The sequence below is a fragment of the Oxyura jamaicensis genome, chromosome 11 (genome assembly GCF_011077185.1).
Source record: "Oxyura jamaicensis isolate SHBP4307 breed ruddy duck chromosome 11, BPBGC_Ojam_1.0, whole genome shotgun sequence".
Taxonomy (NCBI): Eukaryota; Metazoa; Chordata; class Aves; order Anseriformes; family Anatidae; genus Oxyura; species Oxyura jamaicensis.
In genome coordinates this window covers 18856312-18875767 of record NC_048903.1, presented here as the reverse complement: position 1 = coordinate 18875767, position 19456 = coordinate 18856312, and the positions used below count along the sequence as shown (strand labels likewise).

The 19456-nt window shown below is 44.3% G+C and overlaps 1 protein-coding gene across 2 annotated transcripts in view; it reads left to right on the top strand.

Annotated features, from left to right (window-relative positions):
* Positions 1 to 18899, top strand: part of ZCCHC14 (zinc finger CCHC-type containing 14) — a 50946-nt gene extending 32047 nt beyond the window's left edge. The window contains exons 3-13 of one of the 2 annotated variants that reach the window (XM_035336631.1): positions 2008 to 2081; positions 4822 to 4893; positions 5103 to 5212; positions 6756 to 6850; positions 6945 to 6999; positions 8436 to 8706; positions 10096 to 10187; positions 12054 to 12181; positions 12448 to 12588; positions 12681 to 14153; positions 15324 to 18899. In XM_035336631.1, coding sequence (XP_035192522.1) covers positions 2008 to 2081; positions 4822 to 4893; positions 5103 to 5212; positions 6756 to 6850; positions 6945 to 6999; positions 8436 to 8706; positions 10096 to 10187; positions 12054 to 12181; positions 12448 to 12588; positions 12681 to 14153; positions 15324 to 15379 — 2567 coding nt within the window. In that variant the 3' untranslated portion in view covers positions 15380 to 18899. Of the gene's footprint in view, positions 1 to 2007; positions 2082 to 4821; positions 4894 to 5102; positions 5213 to 6755; positions 6851 to 6944; positions 7000 to 8435; positions 8707 to 10095; positions 10188 to 12053; positions 12182 to 12447; positions 12589 to 12680; positions 14201 to 14252; positions 14667 to 15323 lie in introns of those variants that run through there. The other variant, XM_035336630.1, reaches the window with a different exon arrangement.
* The last annotated feature ends 557 nt before the right edge of the window (positions 18900 to 19456 follow it).

The following is a 19456-nucleotide window of genomic DNA, read 5'->3' as shown; positions in this document are numbered from 1 at the left end:
GGGGAGTAATGAATAGAAAAGAGAGATGGTGTTTGGAAACCGTAGGAAATACAAATAATTAAAAGTTTCAATAAAGTGACACTGGATTTACTGTAAGTGGCAAATGCTGAGTAACATTTGCCATCTTCCTGGCTTTCTTTGTCCTTCTCCAAAGCACGCCTGGCTGCAGTTTTTTGACAGTTCAGTTCCTTGCTCGTCCTTCAGCTGTTTCACCAGCAGCATGGTGATACCCCACACAACATCCACCCTACAATTTCTCTCTAATTATAATCCCGAAATACATATTCTGATCAATATTTGCTATATTTTAACTGTCGCCACAAGTAAGGATGTCCTGAATTCTCTTAAATCGGTACATTGAGATAGATTTTTCTTAAAATTGCAGGAAAAGCTTTGAACTATGTGCGTGCTTAAATCTCCGTGCTGTCCAGGTAGCTCATCAGTATCTGGCACACAGCAGATGTGTTCCCGTGGTGCTGAGCGTGCGGTGTAACAGCACGGTAGTGCTGGGAAAGCAGCTCAGAAATGCGAGAGGAATCCACTGAAAGCTTTAAAGGGAGCAAATCTCGACAAAAAGGATAAGATAGAGGAGAAAGTAGTAAGTAGTAAATTGACGTTCTTCATAAGCAGAGGGATTTGTGTTATTGTAATTGGGAATTAGATGAAGAAGGAACGGCTGAGGATCGTAAAGGGAGTGCTAAATCTGGATATCAAATACCCACATAAACATCTGCACATCGATTTAAATCTTCGTACTTCTAAAAATTTTAACTGCAAATAAATAAAACTCAAAGAGGAGCTCGGTAAAACAGCCAAGAGCTAGGTGATAACGTTTTTACATGACAGGACACAACAAAAAGGTTCAAACGGAGAAGGTAAAGCCTTGTGATTCTTTCATGGGGAGGAAAATTGAGCCCCAGGTTGGAGATGGAGTGCCTTGGCCATGGGAAGAGGCTGCTTATGTTATCAGGGAAGAGAAAGATACATGCGATAAATGTATCTTTGAATCGTGCGGGTGACATAACGTATAAATAGTCTTGCAAACAAGTAAAAATGTTGTCGGTTGTAGTTCCCCAGAAACAAAATGTCAGGCTCTGGATTTCGCTCCTTTGAACTGCTGCGTGGAAATGTAACGCGTGCAGCGTGCGTCCCTCCCGGCACCTGTTGTTGGCAGCTGACGTTCCCGTGACTGTTTTCATATAATTGCTTTTGAATTTTTAAGCCAATGCAATTGAGATTTGATGAAAAAAATATATATGTGTAATCCCCACGGGTGCAGGCGCAAGACAGGAGAAATTACAAGAGCAACAGAAAGGCAGGGAAATAATCTTGATAACGCTCAGCATGGTGAGATCTTTGATGTGTGTGGGAAACGAGAGGCTGCGAGGGGGTGGCAATTCAAAGACCTGACGCCTAGGGCTGTGTCTGTAAAGGCGGTACACACGTGGAGATGGAGGCAGCGGGGTCTGGGCTGTTCAGCCCTGCCCTCCGTAAGATCCTGGTTTTGCTTTCGACTCACAAATAGCAATAATTAAGGCTGAAGTTTCCCGTCAACCTGCACTCAAGGAGGAGCCGTGATGTCAACAGAGCAATAAAAAAGCACTAAGCTCCCTGTAAAACCAGCCCCTGAAAACACGGAGGTTTTTGCTGGCCATGGGTCGGGTTTCCCTTAGAGGGATGCTGTTTGCTACGTGACGTTGCTCTGATAAACCCATCCCCTTGTGTCCTGTTGTCGTGCCAGTGAGCGCTGTCATACGGCCAGGAGGAAACGAAGAGCTTTGCACTTGGCCTATTGTTTGGGTGGTGGTTGAAATTAAGCCTTTCTAAAGCTAGAATGGAAAGCAGGTTCGATGGGTATCACCTTCCCTATCTGCCCCCACGCGTGCACCTGAAGCACTGCCGCCAGCCGTCGAACGCGCTCCGGGCGAGTTCTGGTCCTAGCTACAAATAATCGCTTGTGCACGCTAAGAACATCCTCCTCATTCTTATCTCTTTGTTTTTTCGTAGTGAGTGTTGAAAAAGTGGAGCTAAAGGGACTGGCACACAAGAAGAACGAGAGAAATGTTGAATATTCCTTTGAGGTAAGTTCTGGTGCTTGTTTTGGTTTTTCTTCCTTTGAAAGAAGGGAGGATAACGCTTAAAAAGGAGTTAAAGAAATCCTCAAACATTGATAGATCCCAGAAATTGGTCCTCAAGGATAGCTGCTTAGTCATTTTTTTTAATCAGTGATTTGTAAGTAGTCATAAATTGCTGTTGATTAACGTATGTTGTAGATGTTGCAGAGATTGACTGGTAAGTGGGACACAGGCAAAGAAATAAATCACTTTAATTCAGCCAGTTGTGGCAAATGTGTATTTATGGGAAAAAAATCACGCCACACTTACAGAAAATGGTATCTGTGTCCTGGAATGCAGAAGCTAACAAGAATTTGAGTCTTAATCTGGACAAACAAGAGAAATTAGGCACTCGGGGCAGTTCTGTGCGTATGGGAAAAGAGGCAGAATGACCGTTCATCTCTGTATTCAGCAGCGAGGGGAGTGTGAGACTGTGGCATATGTTTCAGACGTTGCTGGTTTTAAAAGGGGTGTTGTAGAGTACAGAAAATAGCTATGGAAATTATTCAAGGCTTGAGGAAAATGCCATGCAGTGAGAGGCTTAAGGAATTCCACTGAAAGATGACTTGAGCATCATTTTTAAGAGTGTTTTTAAAGGGAAGAAAATATTGTATGGTAAAGGAGTCGTTAATATAGCAGGAAAAGAAAAACATAACAGGAACCGTTGTCTGAAAATTGAAGCCAGACAAATTCAGACTGGAAATGAGAATAGTTCTGCTGGAATGAGAGTGGTTAGCCACAGGCTGCTAGGAGAAGTGGCTTCCCCCCTTTTTGACGCAGCTTTTGGGGCTTCAGTCGTTGCTCACGGTTTCTGTGGGCCTATGATTTCATTCAGCGAAACCTTGTGCTAATAGCGGAGAGCTGTCAAGAAGGAATGACAAAATGCTTTTGTCCCATCCAGTCTGAAGAACGTATTCCAAAATTCAGAATGCGAAGCCCAGAAAATGTCTTTGGCTTACTTAATGAGGCATCAAAGCCAAACAGTTGGTGAGAAAGGGAAAACCTGAAAGAAAAAGGACAGTAGAACTTCAATTATCTACAACTTTCACTAAAAAGAAAAGTTTCTTTCAGACTGAGACCCAAGCCAGAGCGCCCGTTTGGCGTCTTCTTGTGATGTTGCCAGCATTAACCTCTGCTTGTCTCGATCTAGAGATAATGACTGTGACTGCCCCAAATGTCATCAATATTAGAAAGGTTTTTCGAGATTTTTTTAACATCCTTACAAACGATATCTGGACTCCAGTTGCGTATCCGTATTTTGTGGAGCATCTTTTCCTATCATAAATTCTTCTGTAAATACCAGAAAATGACTTTTATTGGTGACAACATTTCACTTGACAGCTTGTAACTAAAAGAACAGCCCGTAGTTTGGCTGAGCTAATAAATGGCTGTTTGCTTGGTTAGAAACCTAACTGCTAAATGTTTTGTTGAGGAGCTTGGGACTAGAAGGTCGATAGAGAGAGCAGTTTTCAGCCTTGCTTGGCACTGCTGTCGTTCCCTGGATTTACGGCTCACGTTATTGTTTTGTAAGTATTGAAAGTTATAGCAAGTTAGCAAAACATAAGCTGTAACAAATGTCACTTTTTTACAAAACTAGAAGGAAGAGTACCTCCTATATATTCTGAAGCTTCTCACGAGTCTTAAAACGGTATTAATTCATGGCAAACCTTAAAAAAATGAGGAGAAAAGGCTTTGTAAAACCAGAAACTGCTCGAGTTTTCTTTCTTCTTTTCTTTTTTCGTACTTTTGTGTAACAGCTCTGCAGAGAGGAAATTCCTCCATTATGTAATCTATTTTGAAATCCTCTCACCAGTCTTTTTGGCTGCATTCTGGAGGCTGGAAAAACTGTGTGTATGTTTTCAGTTGTCATTGAGACTAGCGTCATGTGAGAAGATGGCTTCCTGCTCCTCAAACACATAAACCCAGCTCCTTCCCCCATGTAGCTGCTGAAGACTCGTGTACCTGCCAGACCCTTTGAACTGGGGATCTTACACCCGAGGGGATTTGCTGGTTTGCTAGCAGTGCTGGCCACTTGCACCCGACCGTCTTCGTGCCACGAGGGCCCGACTTTTGGCTCGGGTCAGTCACCCACCACCCAGTAAATCCCTCTGCATTGAAGAATGCGATGACTTAACGCAGGGAGCCTGCAGGAAGAGATACCCAACTGCTTCCTTTTGCTAGGGCACACACAAGATGGTGGCGGCTGAAAAGCACAGACAGGACGGTAACCGCAGCTTTCGTGCTAAAGGTTTTGCTTTTTGGGTTTGCTGCCACCTTCAATTCTTGATAGCATATGGAGTTGGTTAGCTCGAGGTGGGCACTGTTGCGATGAGTTGCTCGTGTTGCCCGTCAGCTCGCACAAAGCAGCTGGTTGCTGTAACCCTCGCAAGGAAAAAAAAGTTCCATTAGTGAGTAGTCTGTTTTAATGCTGGATGTCTGCAGCGTGCCGGGGCTGTGTAAACTCCAAAGTGCTTTTTTAAGAATTCAGAGTAGTTGTTAAGTGTAATAACAGCGCGCGTTGGGCAGCGAGGGAGGACTGAGTAATAGTTAGTTGTGCACACAAAGTTTTTCCTCGCTGATGTCACAGCAACAAGGATGTTTCTTGCAGCCTGTGGCAGTCATCTGATGCCTGTTAGGGATCTTCTGAAAGCAGACTTAAATTCCCGACTAGTAGTTACTAAACTCGATGCTTTTTTTACTCCTTCAGGTCCTGTGGTCTGATTCTTCAGTGACGTTGGTAACCAAATCATCCACTGAAGTGACTGAATTTATTTCAAAGGTAAAGGCGATGTGAGGAACGCTTGGAAACGAAGGGATGTTTTGTCTGAATGTGTAATTTCATTCGGAGACGTTTTTGAAACTGTGCTGAAATAATGCAGATAAGTTGAATGCCAGAAAATGTTTGACTTTTAAATTGCTGTGCCTCGTATCTCATCCAAGTAATGAGTTTTCTTTTCACGTACTGTTTTTAATATCCTCCACCTTTAGCTGTCTCAGCTATATCCAGATGAAAACTTGGAGAAATTCATTCCCTGCCTAGCTGGTCCAGATTCATTTTACCTAGAACGGAACCACATGGACCTGGAATCGGACCTTAGGTATGCTGCTTGGCTTGGTTTTTATCTTCATACGTGGCTTTTTTCACCAAATGGAAGAAAGAAACAAAAAACAAATATATTACACTTCTATTCTGAATTACTCTGAAGAAATTAGGGCCTGGTCTTCAGCATTATTTCTTGATGCTTTAGCAATGTTTGAGATTGTTGTTGTGTTTGTTTTACTTCAATTTCCAAAAGGTGGATGCGCTTTTATAAAATGCCTTGCGTGTATTTGTAATGGCCATTACATTGTTGGAAGCCATTAACAGAAATTGGCAAAGCCTTACTTAGGACCTCCTTACATGACCACAGATCACCCGGCCAATATCTAATCTAAAACACCATTTAAAAAATCACCAGCTGTGGCAGTTCCCATCAGTTCTCTCTTTTTTAAATCCTGAAATAGTTTTGCTCGGAGAATTCAAAGGACTGAAGGTATTTGCAGCTACAACGTTCTTTACCTCTAATAAGTATTACATGACATATTAAAATGCTAATTAACTTTTATTAGAGCTTCTGCTAAACACCTATTTTCCTACACCCAGACAGACTTTTGTCCACCACGGGTAGAGCCCCAGTGGCTATTTTTCTCTAGTGAGAGCCAGCAGGCTCATGCCTAGATTATTTTTCATGGCAAACAGCATTAACATTTCAAACAATCCCCTCCGCGCTTCGAGAATCACAGCCTGCAGAGGAGGATTTGGTAGGGTAAGAGGGAAAGCATGTTGCTGCTGCTGCTGTTTAGCTAGCAACAGTCTCTACAAATCTAGGTTAATAGAGCAGCGATCTGCGTTTACACAGCAACGGCTGTCTGTGGAGCAGAAAAAGAAGCTGTTTTGCTCAGTGCTGCATATTTGAAAGGTTCAGAAAGGAACTGGGATTTTTCAAGGTGGAAAGCACGTTCGCGTGTGAATAGTTGAATTCATTTTTTACTCAGAGACTTTAAACGTGAGAAATACAAAGTACAGCCAAAGTGATCTCTGTTCTGACACCTCTTCATACATTTACAAATCTATAGAAGACTTGGAAAAAGACAATCAAGCTTGCGTAACAATAAGAAATCTAATCATGTTGATAGAAGACACTTCACAGGTTACAAAGTTTTGGGAAATTGTCTTTTTTTTTCTCCCCAGAAGAAGCACAGCAATCCCAGGGAAAATGTGACATAAATTTTAGAGCCTTTTTCCTCTGCACTGCCAGAATCTACATCTGCTGTTTATTTCGAGGAGGAGAAAATTAAATTACCGTAGATACGTCTATATTTTCTGGTCTTTGGCTTCAGGTTTTTGAAAGGACATTTTCAAGTTTGTGCTTAGAAACTTGTGTCGAGTGTTCCAGTCGGATGTAATTCTAAATTAAGCAGATTTGACTGAAACATTAAACAGGGGGAAAGAAACACAAAACAGCGACGTGGGTGTAAGAAGTTTTAAGGATAAGAATATATGTGCGCTTCAAGGCTGCTTTGATACAGAATTTCATGTTAATTAGCTGTAAATCAGTTCTAACAAAATGGGTTTTTTGTTTGCTTTTGATGAACATGCAGGTATTTGGCACCATTACCTTCCCACGTGGTGAAAAACGACCACGTTAGAAAGTTTTTCAGCACTTCATCTCCTTCACAGCAACTTCAGAGTTCAAGTAAGTTTAAATAAAGTTTAAAATTATTATTTTTTTAAACTGATACACATTTCATCAGTTGGTATTATTTTTAACCTCGATTCCTTGTTTTTAGATCCTGGCAACCCCTCCCTTTATAAAGTAGGAACTACGCTGGGAACATCTGGAAGGTGAAATGTTTATTTTGATTATGTTTATCCTCTTTAGTTGTAAAACCCTGTTCTCTTGGTAGTTACCTGTCTTCCCTTGGAGATTTATTTGAGCTTTTATAGTCAGCTGTAGAAGATCGTCAGAAATTCTACCCTTAGTTGTGTGGTCAGCCCAGAAGAGATAAATGATGAAATATGGGTGTAAGTAAGGTACTAGCATTTCTAGTGTTGTCATTTGTTCATTTTTTTTAAATGCCTCGAGGAAACCTGTCTTGTAACAATAACTACAGAAGCTCTGTATGGTTATTTAGGTGAAGAGAAGTTCTACAGTGAGTTGATCACCACACCCAAACTTACTTAACAGACAGTTCGTAAGTCGAAATGTAACGTGATCTAGTTACTGGAAGGTAGAATTTAAGTTCAGCTTCAAAAATGAAGTATATGCAATGCAATTACCATTGGAACAAACTTCCTAGGGTTGTGGCAGACTCTCATCATTGCCAGTTTTGACATCAGCAGTGGCTATCTCATCTAAAGAAATGTGTGTGTTCCAAGACGAACGTAGAGAAGCCCTTTGACCGGCATTACCTGGAGGTTAGATCAGATGATGGCAGCGTTCCTGCTGGTGGCTCAGTCTACGAACGCTTTCTTAGCAGTGTTTCTCAGAATGTTTTAAACTAATAATTGGCATCAACACTTCAGTGTTGAGCTGCAGTGATGGATGACTCTTCTGTGATCCGCTGCTTGCTACGTAAGTCGTAATGGCCTCAAATCATGTATTTAAAAGGAGTGATGATTGTTGAATCGTAGGCACAGATCTGGTCATCCCTAGCGTGAATATTTGTGGACAATGGGAGAGCAGAGCATCTCTGAAAGGCTTTTTTCTGTCTACAGTACAGTTAAATGTTTCCTTGTATAGCAGTTTTTCTTCCAGAGGGAGAAAGGAAAGTGACCTCTTCCAAGTCAGCCTTGGGAAAAGAGGGAGAGCAATATTCTAGCCTTTTGTTAGGAAACTCAGAACCCTAATCATTCTTTTAAGAGACAATTTTCTTTTTCTCCAACAAAAAACAGAACACATCAAGCAGCCAGCGTTGTGGGTTATTTAGCCACATCCACATGTAAATAAAAAACCAACAATTCCATATATTAGGTTTGGGCTTCTTTCTAATAATGCAAAGCTGAACCATGGCCATTCTCTCAACCTTTTGTTTTCAATCACAGAGAGGTGGTAGAACATGTTGTACCTTAGGATTATGGAAGGAAACACCTGCTAAGCTTCTAATGTTTGCGATAGGCTGCACTGCTTTTATTCTGCTGTTGAACAGCGTAGTTGGAAATCTTTAACTTGAATCAGACAGTGCAGGTTTTACCAGAACTCTTGCAGGTGGTCGATTTATATTGCCAAAGCAGCTGAACAAAGATTCAATGTGCTAAATCAAATTGTTTCTGTTTTGCAGACCTGTGTGTGGAGTGGCTGGCATTCAGTCTTCTCAGAATCATGTCCAGCACCCAGCTGCTGCCCCCGTTGCACTACCCCACTGTTCCCATTCAGGAGGTACTGGCTCATCACTGGCCTATCGCAACCAGATGGACTCCTCTTCACCCATGTTAATGTCTTCCAGTCCGCAGACCCCTCAGACACAGGAACAAAACGGGATCTTAGACTGGCTCAGGAAACTGCGGTTGCACAAATACTATCCTGTCTTCAAACAGCTCACGATGGAGAAGGTAGGGCTGTGTGCTGGGTAAGCAACGGGAGTCAGTGAGCTTTTAACTCACATCCTGTAGTGGGGAAAGAGGCGGCAAACATCTGTGTTTAGAACTGCAGCAGTTACCAGCAAATGCTGTGAAGGTTTGCGCTCTCTCAAAGCAGTCATATTGTGATGAAATCCTCCTTCCTATTTTTGATCGGCGTGGTGCCCAGGGCCTGGGATGTTAGACAGCTGCTGTATTTCAGAATTCTTTATTGAATGCTCGAAGATCCAATTGCATGCTGACTTAGGGGCTCTGCTTTGGCTCCCTGTTCATCCCTTTGATGCGCAGTAACAAAAATCTGTTGGTTTTTTTGTTGTTTCTGCTTCTTCACTGATTTTTCACCCCAAATACTTGGTTATCGTTCTTTTTCAAAATAAATTCAGAGATTTCTGACATGAACATCAGTGTGGGCGTGTACCTGCAAGTGAAGGCTAAGTTTTTGGTTTAGGCAAAAATCTTCTGGAAAAACTAAACGTTTATTCATTTGCATAGTAAGACTCCTGAAAGATCCTGATGTCTGCTGGATTTTAACTCAACAGTTACAAGCACTGTTACAGTATTTATCCAGCTCCATCTGTAAGGGCTGTTTAAAATTCAGGTCCTCTCCCTGTGTTTTAGCCTTGAACGCCCTCCGGTGGACAAAGTGCTTGGGTTGAGTCAGGTCTAAATGGGGAGAGCTTTGTGGTTCTGGTATGGTGTGTGTACTTAACTATAATCCCTTACCAGAGTTTTCTGGCTTGATGTTCTTCATTATGTGAGGGGACATATACCGTGCTTTTTTCTTCAATCAAGCAGGAAAACTGTGGCTGTTTTAGTGTGCTGGCATCTTCCCATTTTTTTAAAAAAAGTGTATATAATTATGCCTACTTTGCTGGCTTTACTTTGTATTTATATGATAGACATATATATTTATTCCCATATTTATATTCTATATATTTTATTATAAAAGGAAGTTCAGAGTGTATTTTCAAATAAACCAATGAGTGGATTGCACGTCGATTTCTGTGTTAAATGGCATGACTTGGCAAACTGGAGGGATTTTTAAGAGACCTATATCCTTAAACTCATATATAGCACAAAGTTCTATTTTCTCATGTATGCAGATTCCTTTGTCTTTATTGTGGATAGTGAATGTAGGCACGTACCTAATTAAATTTAACCTACAGATGTTCTTTCTTTCATTCAAGTCCCCCACACTTTTATTCTACACTGATTCTATAATTTAAAACTGGAGTTGAGTTTCTTTGCGTTAACATCTGTTAAAAATGGCTTTAAAGCTGCTTTTCAGAATTGATCTTTACTGAAAATTGTACGTAAGAATATTGCAGGCTGTAACGCTAACCGCATGCTTTTCTTTACAAGTTTCTGAGTCTTACTGAGGAAGATCTGAATAAGTTTGAATCGCTCACCATGGGAGCCAAGAAGAAGCTCAAGACCCAGCTCGAGTTGGAAAAGTAAGTGAGGAAAAATTATTTTATTAAGGTCGTAAGATATGTAATAGAAGTTTTTCAATGGCCTTTTCTTCTAGGCCATAAATCTACCAGGATTCCCCCCTGCAAACATGGATAATGCTTTTTTCCCTTGGTCTACAGTAGTGTCAGTTCCTTGAAAAGCTCCTGAAGCAGAGGTTTGCTAGACCGTATTTTATACTCACTGTTCTCCTGCTGCCTGTTCAGGGTTGTATGAGGATAACCAAACGTGAAGAATTTGTAAAGTCCATTTTAAGAGGACACGGCAACCCAAATGTAACATACGTACGCATGGTGACAGCTCTTCTAAGGAGGGGAACGTTTTTTGAAACAATTTACGAAAGATTCCTGCAGTTACATAGGATTTGTTGAATCTTCTCTAACAGATGCTGTGAAGCAGATGTACAAACTGCATTTTCTATTTAGTCAAGTTCCATTTGAACCGTGCCTTAGAAAGTCTTATGAGCTCAGAGCAAAGTCATGTCAGCGGAAGGTGGAGGACTGTGTGTAGCCTAAGCTGAGCTCAGAATCACGGAACAGCCAGACGCCCTTCTCACCTTCAGGAAAATCGGGCTTTCAGCTCTCTTTCTTTCCCTTTCCCTCTGTTTCTCCGCTCAGTTGTTTGCTTTCTCTGCCATTTCTTCCCTGCGAGGAGTTATCAAGTCTTTGTGCCCGTGGAACTCTCTCGTGTTTAGTCAGATTAAATGATTTGTGCCTAAATATTTCTTAGTAACAGTACCGCAGCCGTGATGGTACACACAAAGCCATGCCCGTGGGAGGGAGACACAGGATTTTTGTTGGGCTGCTGGCATTAGAGACAAAGACGGGCAAACTTACCGGGAACATAAACCTTTCCTCAGTACTTTTTGGTTTTGTTCTTAATAAATAGCTGACATAATGAAGCATCCTCACAGGGTGCGACGGAATCGGGAAGGCAAGTCTCTGGCCTGTCGACTTTGTGAGTTCAGGTGGAGCTGCCAGATGACACGTACGCAGAAAATCAGGATGCCCAGCAGGATTTTTTCTTGCTAAGACCTGACAATTTTTTGGCTCCCAGTCAGCTGGGATGGAGCACAGCAACTTCAAGAGCTTCCTCGGCGTCCTGCGGTGACCCGCGCCAGCTGTGGCAGCTGCAGGCACTCAGGACTCTGCTGCCTGCTGGAGCTGGGCTGCACGTTGCCAGATGAATGCCTGGAGAATTCGGGCTTCTAACACGCTTCTGGGACAAAGGCAGGGCTGTTGCAGTTTTATGAGCACAGCAGTTGGTTTATGTCACGAAGGTGATGTAAAGAAGGGCAGTGCTCTGTGAAATACTACTAGCAACTTGGGGAAACCGATGTAAGAAATTGTCCATGTTTTGGTATCTCCGCTTAGAGGGAAATGCTTGTTCTGAAGCTGCTGCAGTTACTTAGAAAACAATTAAAAATCCAAATCCATGCCCATTTGTCAAAGCTCCTGCACAGCATTTTTCAGTCCTCAATTTTTCAGTGTTTGCAACGTTAGCAGTTTGGGTTGCGTTTGGCTTTGCTTTGGTTTTGGTGTGCCTGGCTACATCTGGGACATGCCTACATGACGTGTGATAGAATGTAGTCACCATTTAGTGACGTTTTACCTTAAACGAAGGAAAGCATTAGTATTATGATCAGACGACAGAAAGGCCGAAGTAACTGCTGGCAAGCAGCTAAGTCCAAGATTGATGTAGCTGCCAAATGTTTCCATGTGAAATGAGCCTAACTTTTTGAGATTATTTAATGGGCTTCGTCTGCTTCGGTTTCATTCAGAAGTCGGCCGATCTGTTGATGTGCCGTAGCCATTTTTTGTGCCTTCATACATTTCTCCATCGCCCTACAGAGAAAAATCGGAGAAGCGGTGCCTAAACCCCACAACACCTTCTTCAGTTACCAGCAGCGGTGTGGCGAGGGTTCCCCCTACAACGCACGTGGGGCCTATCCAGAGTATTCGTGGCAACCATGCTGCAGGTAAGAAAGGAGCAGAGCGCAGTGCTGCGCTCGCAGGGCTGTGGATAAGGAGTGCAAGAAAAATGACTTGTCTCTTTGTGGCTTCCATGTGAATGGCTAGCTAGCTCCTAGTCAGCGACTGCTAACGCCTCCTGCTTCGTAGCCAGTGCCTGTCTCTGTAAATCTTGAGCACCTTTGAATGTTAGCTGGTGTTGTGAGACAGCTGTAACCGGGTCGTGCCAAGCAGCTCTCACCATTTTTGTTTGCATTCCCTGATTGCTCCGCAGAGCTGCGGGTGGATGTGGATCAGCCAGCCCACCCGCTGCCCCGGGAAGGCAGCTCGTCCGAGTACTCCAGCTCTTCTTCCAGCCCCATGGGGATCCAGACGAGGGAAGAGAGCTCAGACAGCGCCGAGGAGAACGAGAGACGTAAGCTGGAACGGCCAGGGAGGGTGCTTGCGTTGGCCAGCTTGGCTTAGGGAAGCAGTTGTGTTTATAGATGCAATATTTTCTGTCCCTAGGTTTAGAGATTCACTTAGATGGTTCAGAAAAGGAGAAGCCCGTCATGTTGCTGAATCATTTCACTTCGAGTTCAGCCAGACCCACTGCTCAGGTCCTACCAGTGCAAAATGATGCAGGCTCCAATCCGTCCGGTCACCATCCTCTGCCAATGCAAATGATGTCAGCGGCCTCGACGCACATCACCCCCATTCGGATGCTGAATTCAGTGCATAAATCAGAGCGTGGCAATGCAGACATGAAGCTGCTTTCATCGTCTATGCATTCACTTTTATCTTTAGAAGAAAGGAACAAAGTCTCTCCTGGCCCGAGAGGCAGCATAAAAATGGAGAAGAGCTTTGGGAATACGGTAGTGGACGTAATGGCTGCGTCTTCTCCCCATCAGCCCTTGCAAGTGCTCTCGGGGGCTGCTGAGAACAGCTCACCCACGTCTACCATTAACTTCGGTCCTCGAACCAAAGTCGTACACGCTTCGACTCTGGACAGAGTGATCAAAACAGCTCAGCAGCCAGGATTAATAGTAGAAACGAGTACTGCTGCCACGGTAACATCCAGCACGGTCTTCCACGTGGCTCGTCCACCCATCAAACTCCTGGTGTCTTCTTCTGTTCCTACAGATTCCGCCATTGCCGGACAGACTTCCTGCTCCAGTAATATGCAAATAACGGTGTCCCCTGCAATAATAAACCCCCGGACTGCTCTGTACACAGCCAACACCAAAGTTGCCTTTTCTGCAATGAGCAGCGTGCCAGTGGCGCCGATGCAAGGCAGCTTCTGCGCAAACAGCAACGCGGCCTCGTCCAGCAGCCACCCCGCCACGTCATTTGCCACCATGGCCAATTTGCCCAGCTGCCCTGCGCCCAGCTCCAGCCCCACGCTCTCGTCTGTCGCCGAGAACAACTTCTACAGCAGCAGCAGCAGCAGCAGCAGTAGCAGCAGCAGCAGCAGCAGCGGATCTGCGGGGAGCATCCCGGTACCAAACCAGAACCACCACCACCACCACCACCAGCAGCAGCAGCCGCAGCCGCCGGGGTGCATGGTGTGCAGCTCCTGCGGGTGCAGCGGGAACTGCGGTTCGAGCGGTATGACCGTCAGCTACGCTAACTATTTTCAGCACCCCTTTTCGGGCCCTTCCATGTTTACTTTCCCGTTTCTGCCCTTCAACCCTTTGTGTAGCAACGGCTACATCAACACGCAGCAGTACAACAGCAGCACGACCTTCCCCGTGGTGCACACCGCGTACAACAGCGGGATAGCGCCGGACTCCGTGATGACCGGGCAGTCGACGTTTGCGGTACCGCCGATGCAGAACTTTATGGCAGGGACGGCAGGGGTGTATCAGGCACAGGGAATGATGGGGAACAGCAACGGTTCCGGTCACAAAAAAAATGGGAATCTCTCCTGTTACAACTGTGGGGCCAGCGGGCACAGAGCTCAGGACTGCAAACAGCCTCCGATGGACTTCAATCGACAAGGTAACAGCGGGCGGAGGGGCTGGCACGGGACGCGGCTCCCACGGCGAGCACGGGGTCTTGCTCAGGGGAGCCACTGCCTCCCCCCGGCACGAGGAAGCGTGGTGGCGGTGCCGTATCCTCCTTCACTTTGCACCCACTTGCATAAAAAAGCCGCGTTGAGCGGCGTTCGAAGCGGGGAAGCACACACTGAGGGCGTTTGTGTTGGCAGGCGGCAGCAGAATTGTTGGTGCAGCGTGCACCTTGTAATCCAGGTGGTTTTGGTTAGAATTTCAGGTTCCCCAGCAAGTTTACAAACTGACCGTCTCTGTTCCCTCTCTCCCTTCTTCCCAAAGCAGATAAATGAAACGTTCAGACCCTTCGGAAAGGTCCCCTGCAGGAGTTGGCAGCTCTGTTCTGTAGGGCCTGTTGCTTACGCGGTTCTCCTGCAGAGGTTTGAAATCCTTAACTCCGGGCAGGAAGCAGCTGAGGGAGAAATGTTAACTTACTGAGAGCACTCTGCAGGCCCATTTTTCTTTGTTCTTTTGGTTGGCTCGCTGTTCTGAAAGCATTTGCACATGATACAAACTTAAATACGTACTTAGGATGGAGCAAATGGCACCGAACTTTTAGGGCTGTACTTTACGCCGTGCCTTGGCCAGAGCAAATATCCGTGTTTTTATACGGTGCAGGCGAGACCTCAAATATTTGGTCATTATAAATTAACAAGGGGCTGATTTTGAGGCAGCAATTACCAGCAGCACGAAAATGTACATAATGGATGGAGTTCGTGACTAAGATTTTGCTAATGGCTGGTGGGAAAGAAGCGACACTGGCTCAGGCAATCCTGAGACAACTTCAGCGATGCAGTCTGCTGTCTTCTAAAGCTGCATTTCATCGAATTGACCAGATTTAAACCATTTTTGCCATCCAAACTAATTTTCGCCAGCCCTAGAGCCACACCTAAGCCAGCAGGTTTTGCCGCGTAAAGCTGTGCTTTGAATTTCCTCCCTGTCGGGCGCAGACAGGTGCTGGTTGGTCTTTCCTGCAGCTTCACAGGGGTGCTGCAAACTGGCGTTGTGCTGTGGAACTGCGTTAGAAGTCTGATCAGAAGCAGCTCTTTGAGAAAGCTCTGAGGTGTGAGTGGTGTGAAAAGCTTTACGGTGTCTCATCTTTCTGTTTCCTCTCCCCCAGGTACTTTTAGGCTGAAATACGCTCCTCCCTCTGAAAGCCTGGACTCCACAGACTGACATTTTATCTGGCAAGAAAATACTGTAAGCCATGGCGATATAAGGAGACTGCAACACAAAACGGAGACGTCCAGTTGCTGTTAAGCTTAATGTATTTTTTAATCCAAAGGTGCTTTACTTTATTAGACTAGGTAGAAAATCTAGCTTAGGGGTGCATCGAACCCATATTTGATTGCCAAATTCATGCTTGGATCTTGCTGTTGGAACTTCGGACTCCGTGTCATAGGACCGATGCGTGCTGGATGGATGGTGGGGCTGGCCAGCTGCATTTTCTGTTGCGAGTACAACATCCTATGTACTTTTTTTTTTTTTTTTTCTTTTTTTTTTGCTGGAGAATGTTGCCATACGTGGACTTTCTGAGGTGAAACGTCAAACTCCAGGGCAGCTACGTTCTGAAGTGGAAGCTGGAGGCGGAAGGTAGGAGCGGCCGTTCGCCAGAAGGACTTTGGCACCCCTGGGCTAGGTAAAATGTCTACTTTTTTTCAAAAGTGATCAGGCACTAATCTCTGGGATTTTTAAGGATTGCACTACAGAAGAATGTAAAACTCTTCAAGCTTTCTGCACTTTTAGCAGACGATGTCACTCTGAGACCAGTGCAAGAGGCAAAGAAGTTCCAACTTTTAAAAATTGGCACCAGCAGGCTACGTGGCTTAAACTACACAACACAAATCTTAAGTAAGTCTCTCCTTCCCCTTCCCAAAGAACACACGCAGCGGTTTGGGTTCCTCCTGGAAACAAACTTGCACTTCATTGTCTCACTTACTGCTAGGTAGCGCTGGGTTCCCAGCAGTGGAATAAGCTTAGTTTCCAAGGGTCCAAGTCCCAGAGACTCCAGAGTCATAAAGGCTTCAAGGATATTTTCCTGTAATCCACAACACAACCTTTACGTCCTGTTACTGTACATAGGTCTCTTTCACAGAAACCTTATTATTCTGCTTTTGTAAATGAATTTTAAACCATCCTAAAAAAAAAAAAAAAAAGAACTCTGGCAGCAGAGTTTGTAAGCTTTTGCTTTACTTTATATAAAACAAAACCTTTGACTCCTACCCCGAGGCTTTTGCTACAGGATTCAGAAGTGGTAGAAGTCAAACATGTAAAAGGTAGTAAACTTCTTTATTATCAAGACTTTGAAGGATTTCTTGTCAGCCTCCTTCGTTGCAATAGATTGTAGATGACTAGCTTTGGTGTTAACTACTTAGCGTACATAATTTGTGGGTGACAAATCTAAATTAGGACTTGAGAGGAAGCCAAACAAATCCTGAACTGCTAATTTGAAACAGTTTGGTCCTGTCTTGTTGAAAGGAGATACTAATCCTCGTGGCTCACCCGAGGAATCCGACACCATGAAATGGGTGAGGCCTTCTCTTGAAAATGTCTGACATAGAGATATTTGCATACTGTAATTTGGAAGACACCTTTAAAGTCTGAAGCCTTGTTTACGCTTGGAGGTATTCCTTACACCAATTCACACCAGGATGGGTAGTGTCCGTGGTGGGGCAGGTGACTTTGGCTGGAAAGCGAGGGAAGCCCCGTCCGTGCCGAGCTGCTCCGAGATCGGCCCTTAGCGAGGAAAGAGCCGTGTGCGGGGGCTGACAGTCGAGACTTTCCTGGAGCACGCGGATAGGAACGATGTTCCGGGCCACCTCCAGTCCTGCTCTCTGAGCGAGGACCGAGGAGGTGAGCAACGCTAGCGGGGCCAGAGCGAGCAACGAGCATCCCTGGAGAGGCGCCGCGAGGTGGGATGGCAAGAACCCGAGCTCAGCCCAGGCAGCTGCCGGCAGCTCGTGCCGCTTTTGGCTTCACGGAAACCAAAGTCTCAATTTGCTTAACGTTTGGTTTATTAAAAAAAAAAATAATCCTATTCCTATGCAATGAAAACGAACCAGATTTGTGTGTTCTCAGCCCAGCTCACACTAGGCGCAGTGCTACACACTGGGATGCTTCTGTTGGCTCTGCCTGCTTTTCGAGGTTACCTGCATTGTAACGAGCAACCTTCAGACCTACAACACTAAAGTGAGGAAAACTGACAATGCAATTTACTTTGCCTTAATGAGCTTGAGACAATGGTAGGAACAATCTGTCATACTGTATTACGCTGAGGGAAACGTGCAGTTTTCACCGACAATGTTTACTATTTACAGCTTTGAGGGTCTCTCCAGTGGCCTGGAACATGTGCTGAAAGCCAAACCTTAACGTTTTTTTTCACTTTTTTTAAAACAATATTTTAAAACTGAATTGTATTTAAATAATCCGTGTTTCAACACACACGCAAGTGTTAAAAACCCTCTCAAAACAGCAAAAATCAACAGCAAAAAAAAAAGGTATTTTCTGTACCGGTTGCGTTTTGTTTTAATGCCCAAGGCTGGGAACATAGTCTTGTCTAATACTCATCACAGAGTTGAAACCATAACAAAAGGACTGTAAAACTGAACTTCTATCCAGCAAACTGTTTCATTCCTATCTTCAGAGCTTTCTTTGGGATTGTTTCCTTTGTGTAAAGTTAAGGCTGATGTTTCTTAAAGTGGCTTACGTGTACTTTTAGGTAACGTTTTTAAATGGTGAAGTCTGATTTTAGAGTACGTTCAAATTCAGAAGTCTTGAGTACCTTAAAGCAACGTGAGTGTAATAGAGAAATGTTAGACGAGCCAGCACCAGTTAACGAGCCTTCCCTAAATCACAGCGAGTTGCGGCTTCAGATCTGCTGGCGAACGCTGTCCGCTTTGTACCAAGAACAACCAAAGTTGGTGAGTCTGAACAGAGCACTTTAGTTCCATAAAATAATCCTTAATCTGTTTTTAAGAGGCCCAAATCCATCTCCCCACCCCTTGCCCCGAAAAGTACGGCAGCTCATTTTAGAGTAGTAGTTCCAGCTTCACTGGCTCAAAGAATCCAGTTCTTAAAACCTATTTTTATATATTGAAAGATGGAGATTTCAAAGTATGCTATTTATTCCTATCTTTGTCCTGAAAGTATAAAAAGAATTAGTTCTCAGAATGGATTTCACTGTGGAATAGAAATGATTTTAAGTGTAAGGCGGAAGGGAATCCCGAGTCCTCTCCCTGCAGGGGCACAGAGAAGTTGGTGATGAGTCTTCCCTCCGGGGGAGTGAGGGACTTGCCGTGCGTTTTCAGATGTTTTCCTCTGGGGAGTGTTGGTGATGGAAAGAATAGAAATAGGATGGAATTTCCAGCAAACTCCTTGCACTGGCAGTCTCCAAGTTAAGCATTAATAAATAGGTCACGGCCAACGCTGAACAGTGGGAGAGCAAAGGAGGAAGACTCATTTTAGCAAGCAAGGTATGGATCAGATTTTCCATAACATTTGTACTTCAAACAACACGTCACGCTTCGCTTTTTGTGAAACATTTTCCGTAGTCTGCATACCAGGGTCATTAAATCGTAGCAAATTAAGTGGCAGATGTCCGGTAGCGGTCTACCACTAGAGCTTTACCATTACCCCAAATTTAGTTTCATGCTATTCCTCGCTGGCAAGCTTCAGGGGGAAGGTACTCCAAAAAAAATGTAGTCGGTGGTATTTGGCCTAGCAACACTCCTTCCCAAAATGAGAATGACATCACCCAGAACCCTGCCTGCTGGCTATTTTTAGTGTCATCAGATCCAAAGAAAGTTTATTGGAGGTCACGGACGCTCAGAGCTGTGGATGTGCGATGGCCCAGAAGGCCTGAGTGCGGTGGATGCAGGCAGCTCTGGACCGAAGCCGATGTAACGGAGCACCGGCAAGAGTCGAGAAACTTTTGCTGGCTGAGGCCACGGTAACCCCAACCACCCCCCGCCCCCTCAATCTGTTGTGATAAACCCTTGGAACTACCTGTTTGCTCTCTTAAATTCTCCTGACATAAGCAAGAAGCGTGTTGGTACTGATGCAGAAAGCAAATCCTGTGTGTTTTCAAGTGCAGATTAACAGCTTCTCTTGGACATAACTTTCCACTAGGAATGAAGGAAACTCCTGCTCCCATTTGAGCCATTTCTTTTACTTCGGTCAATTCTAGTATTACAAATTGTGCATGTAACTTTATAAATATTTTAAATAGTTTTGTAAATATTTAATATTCAGCTA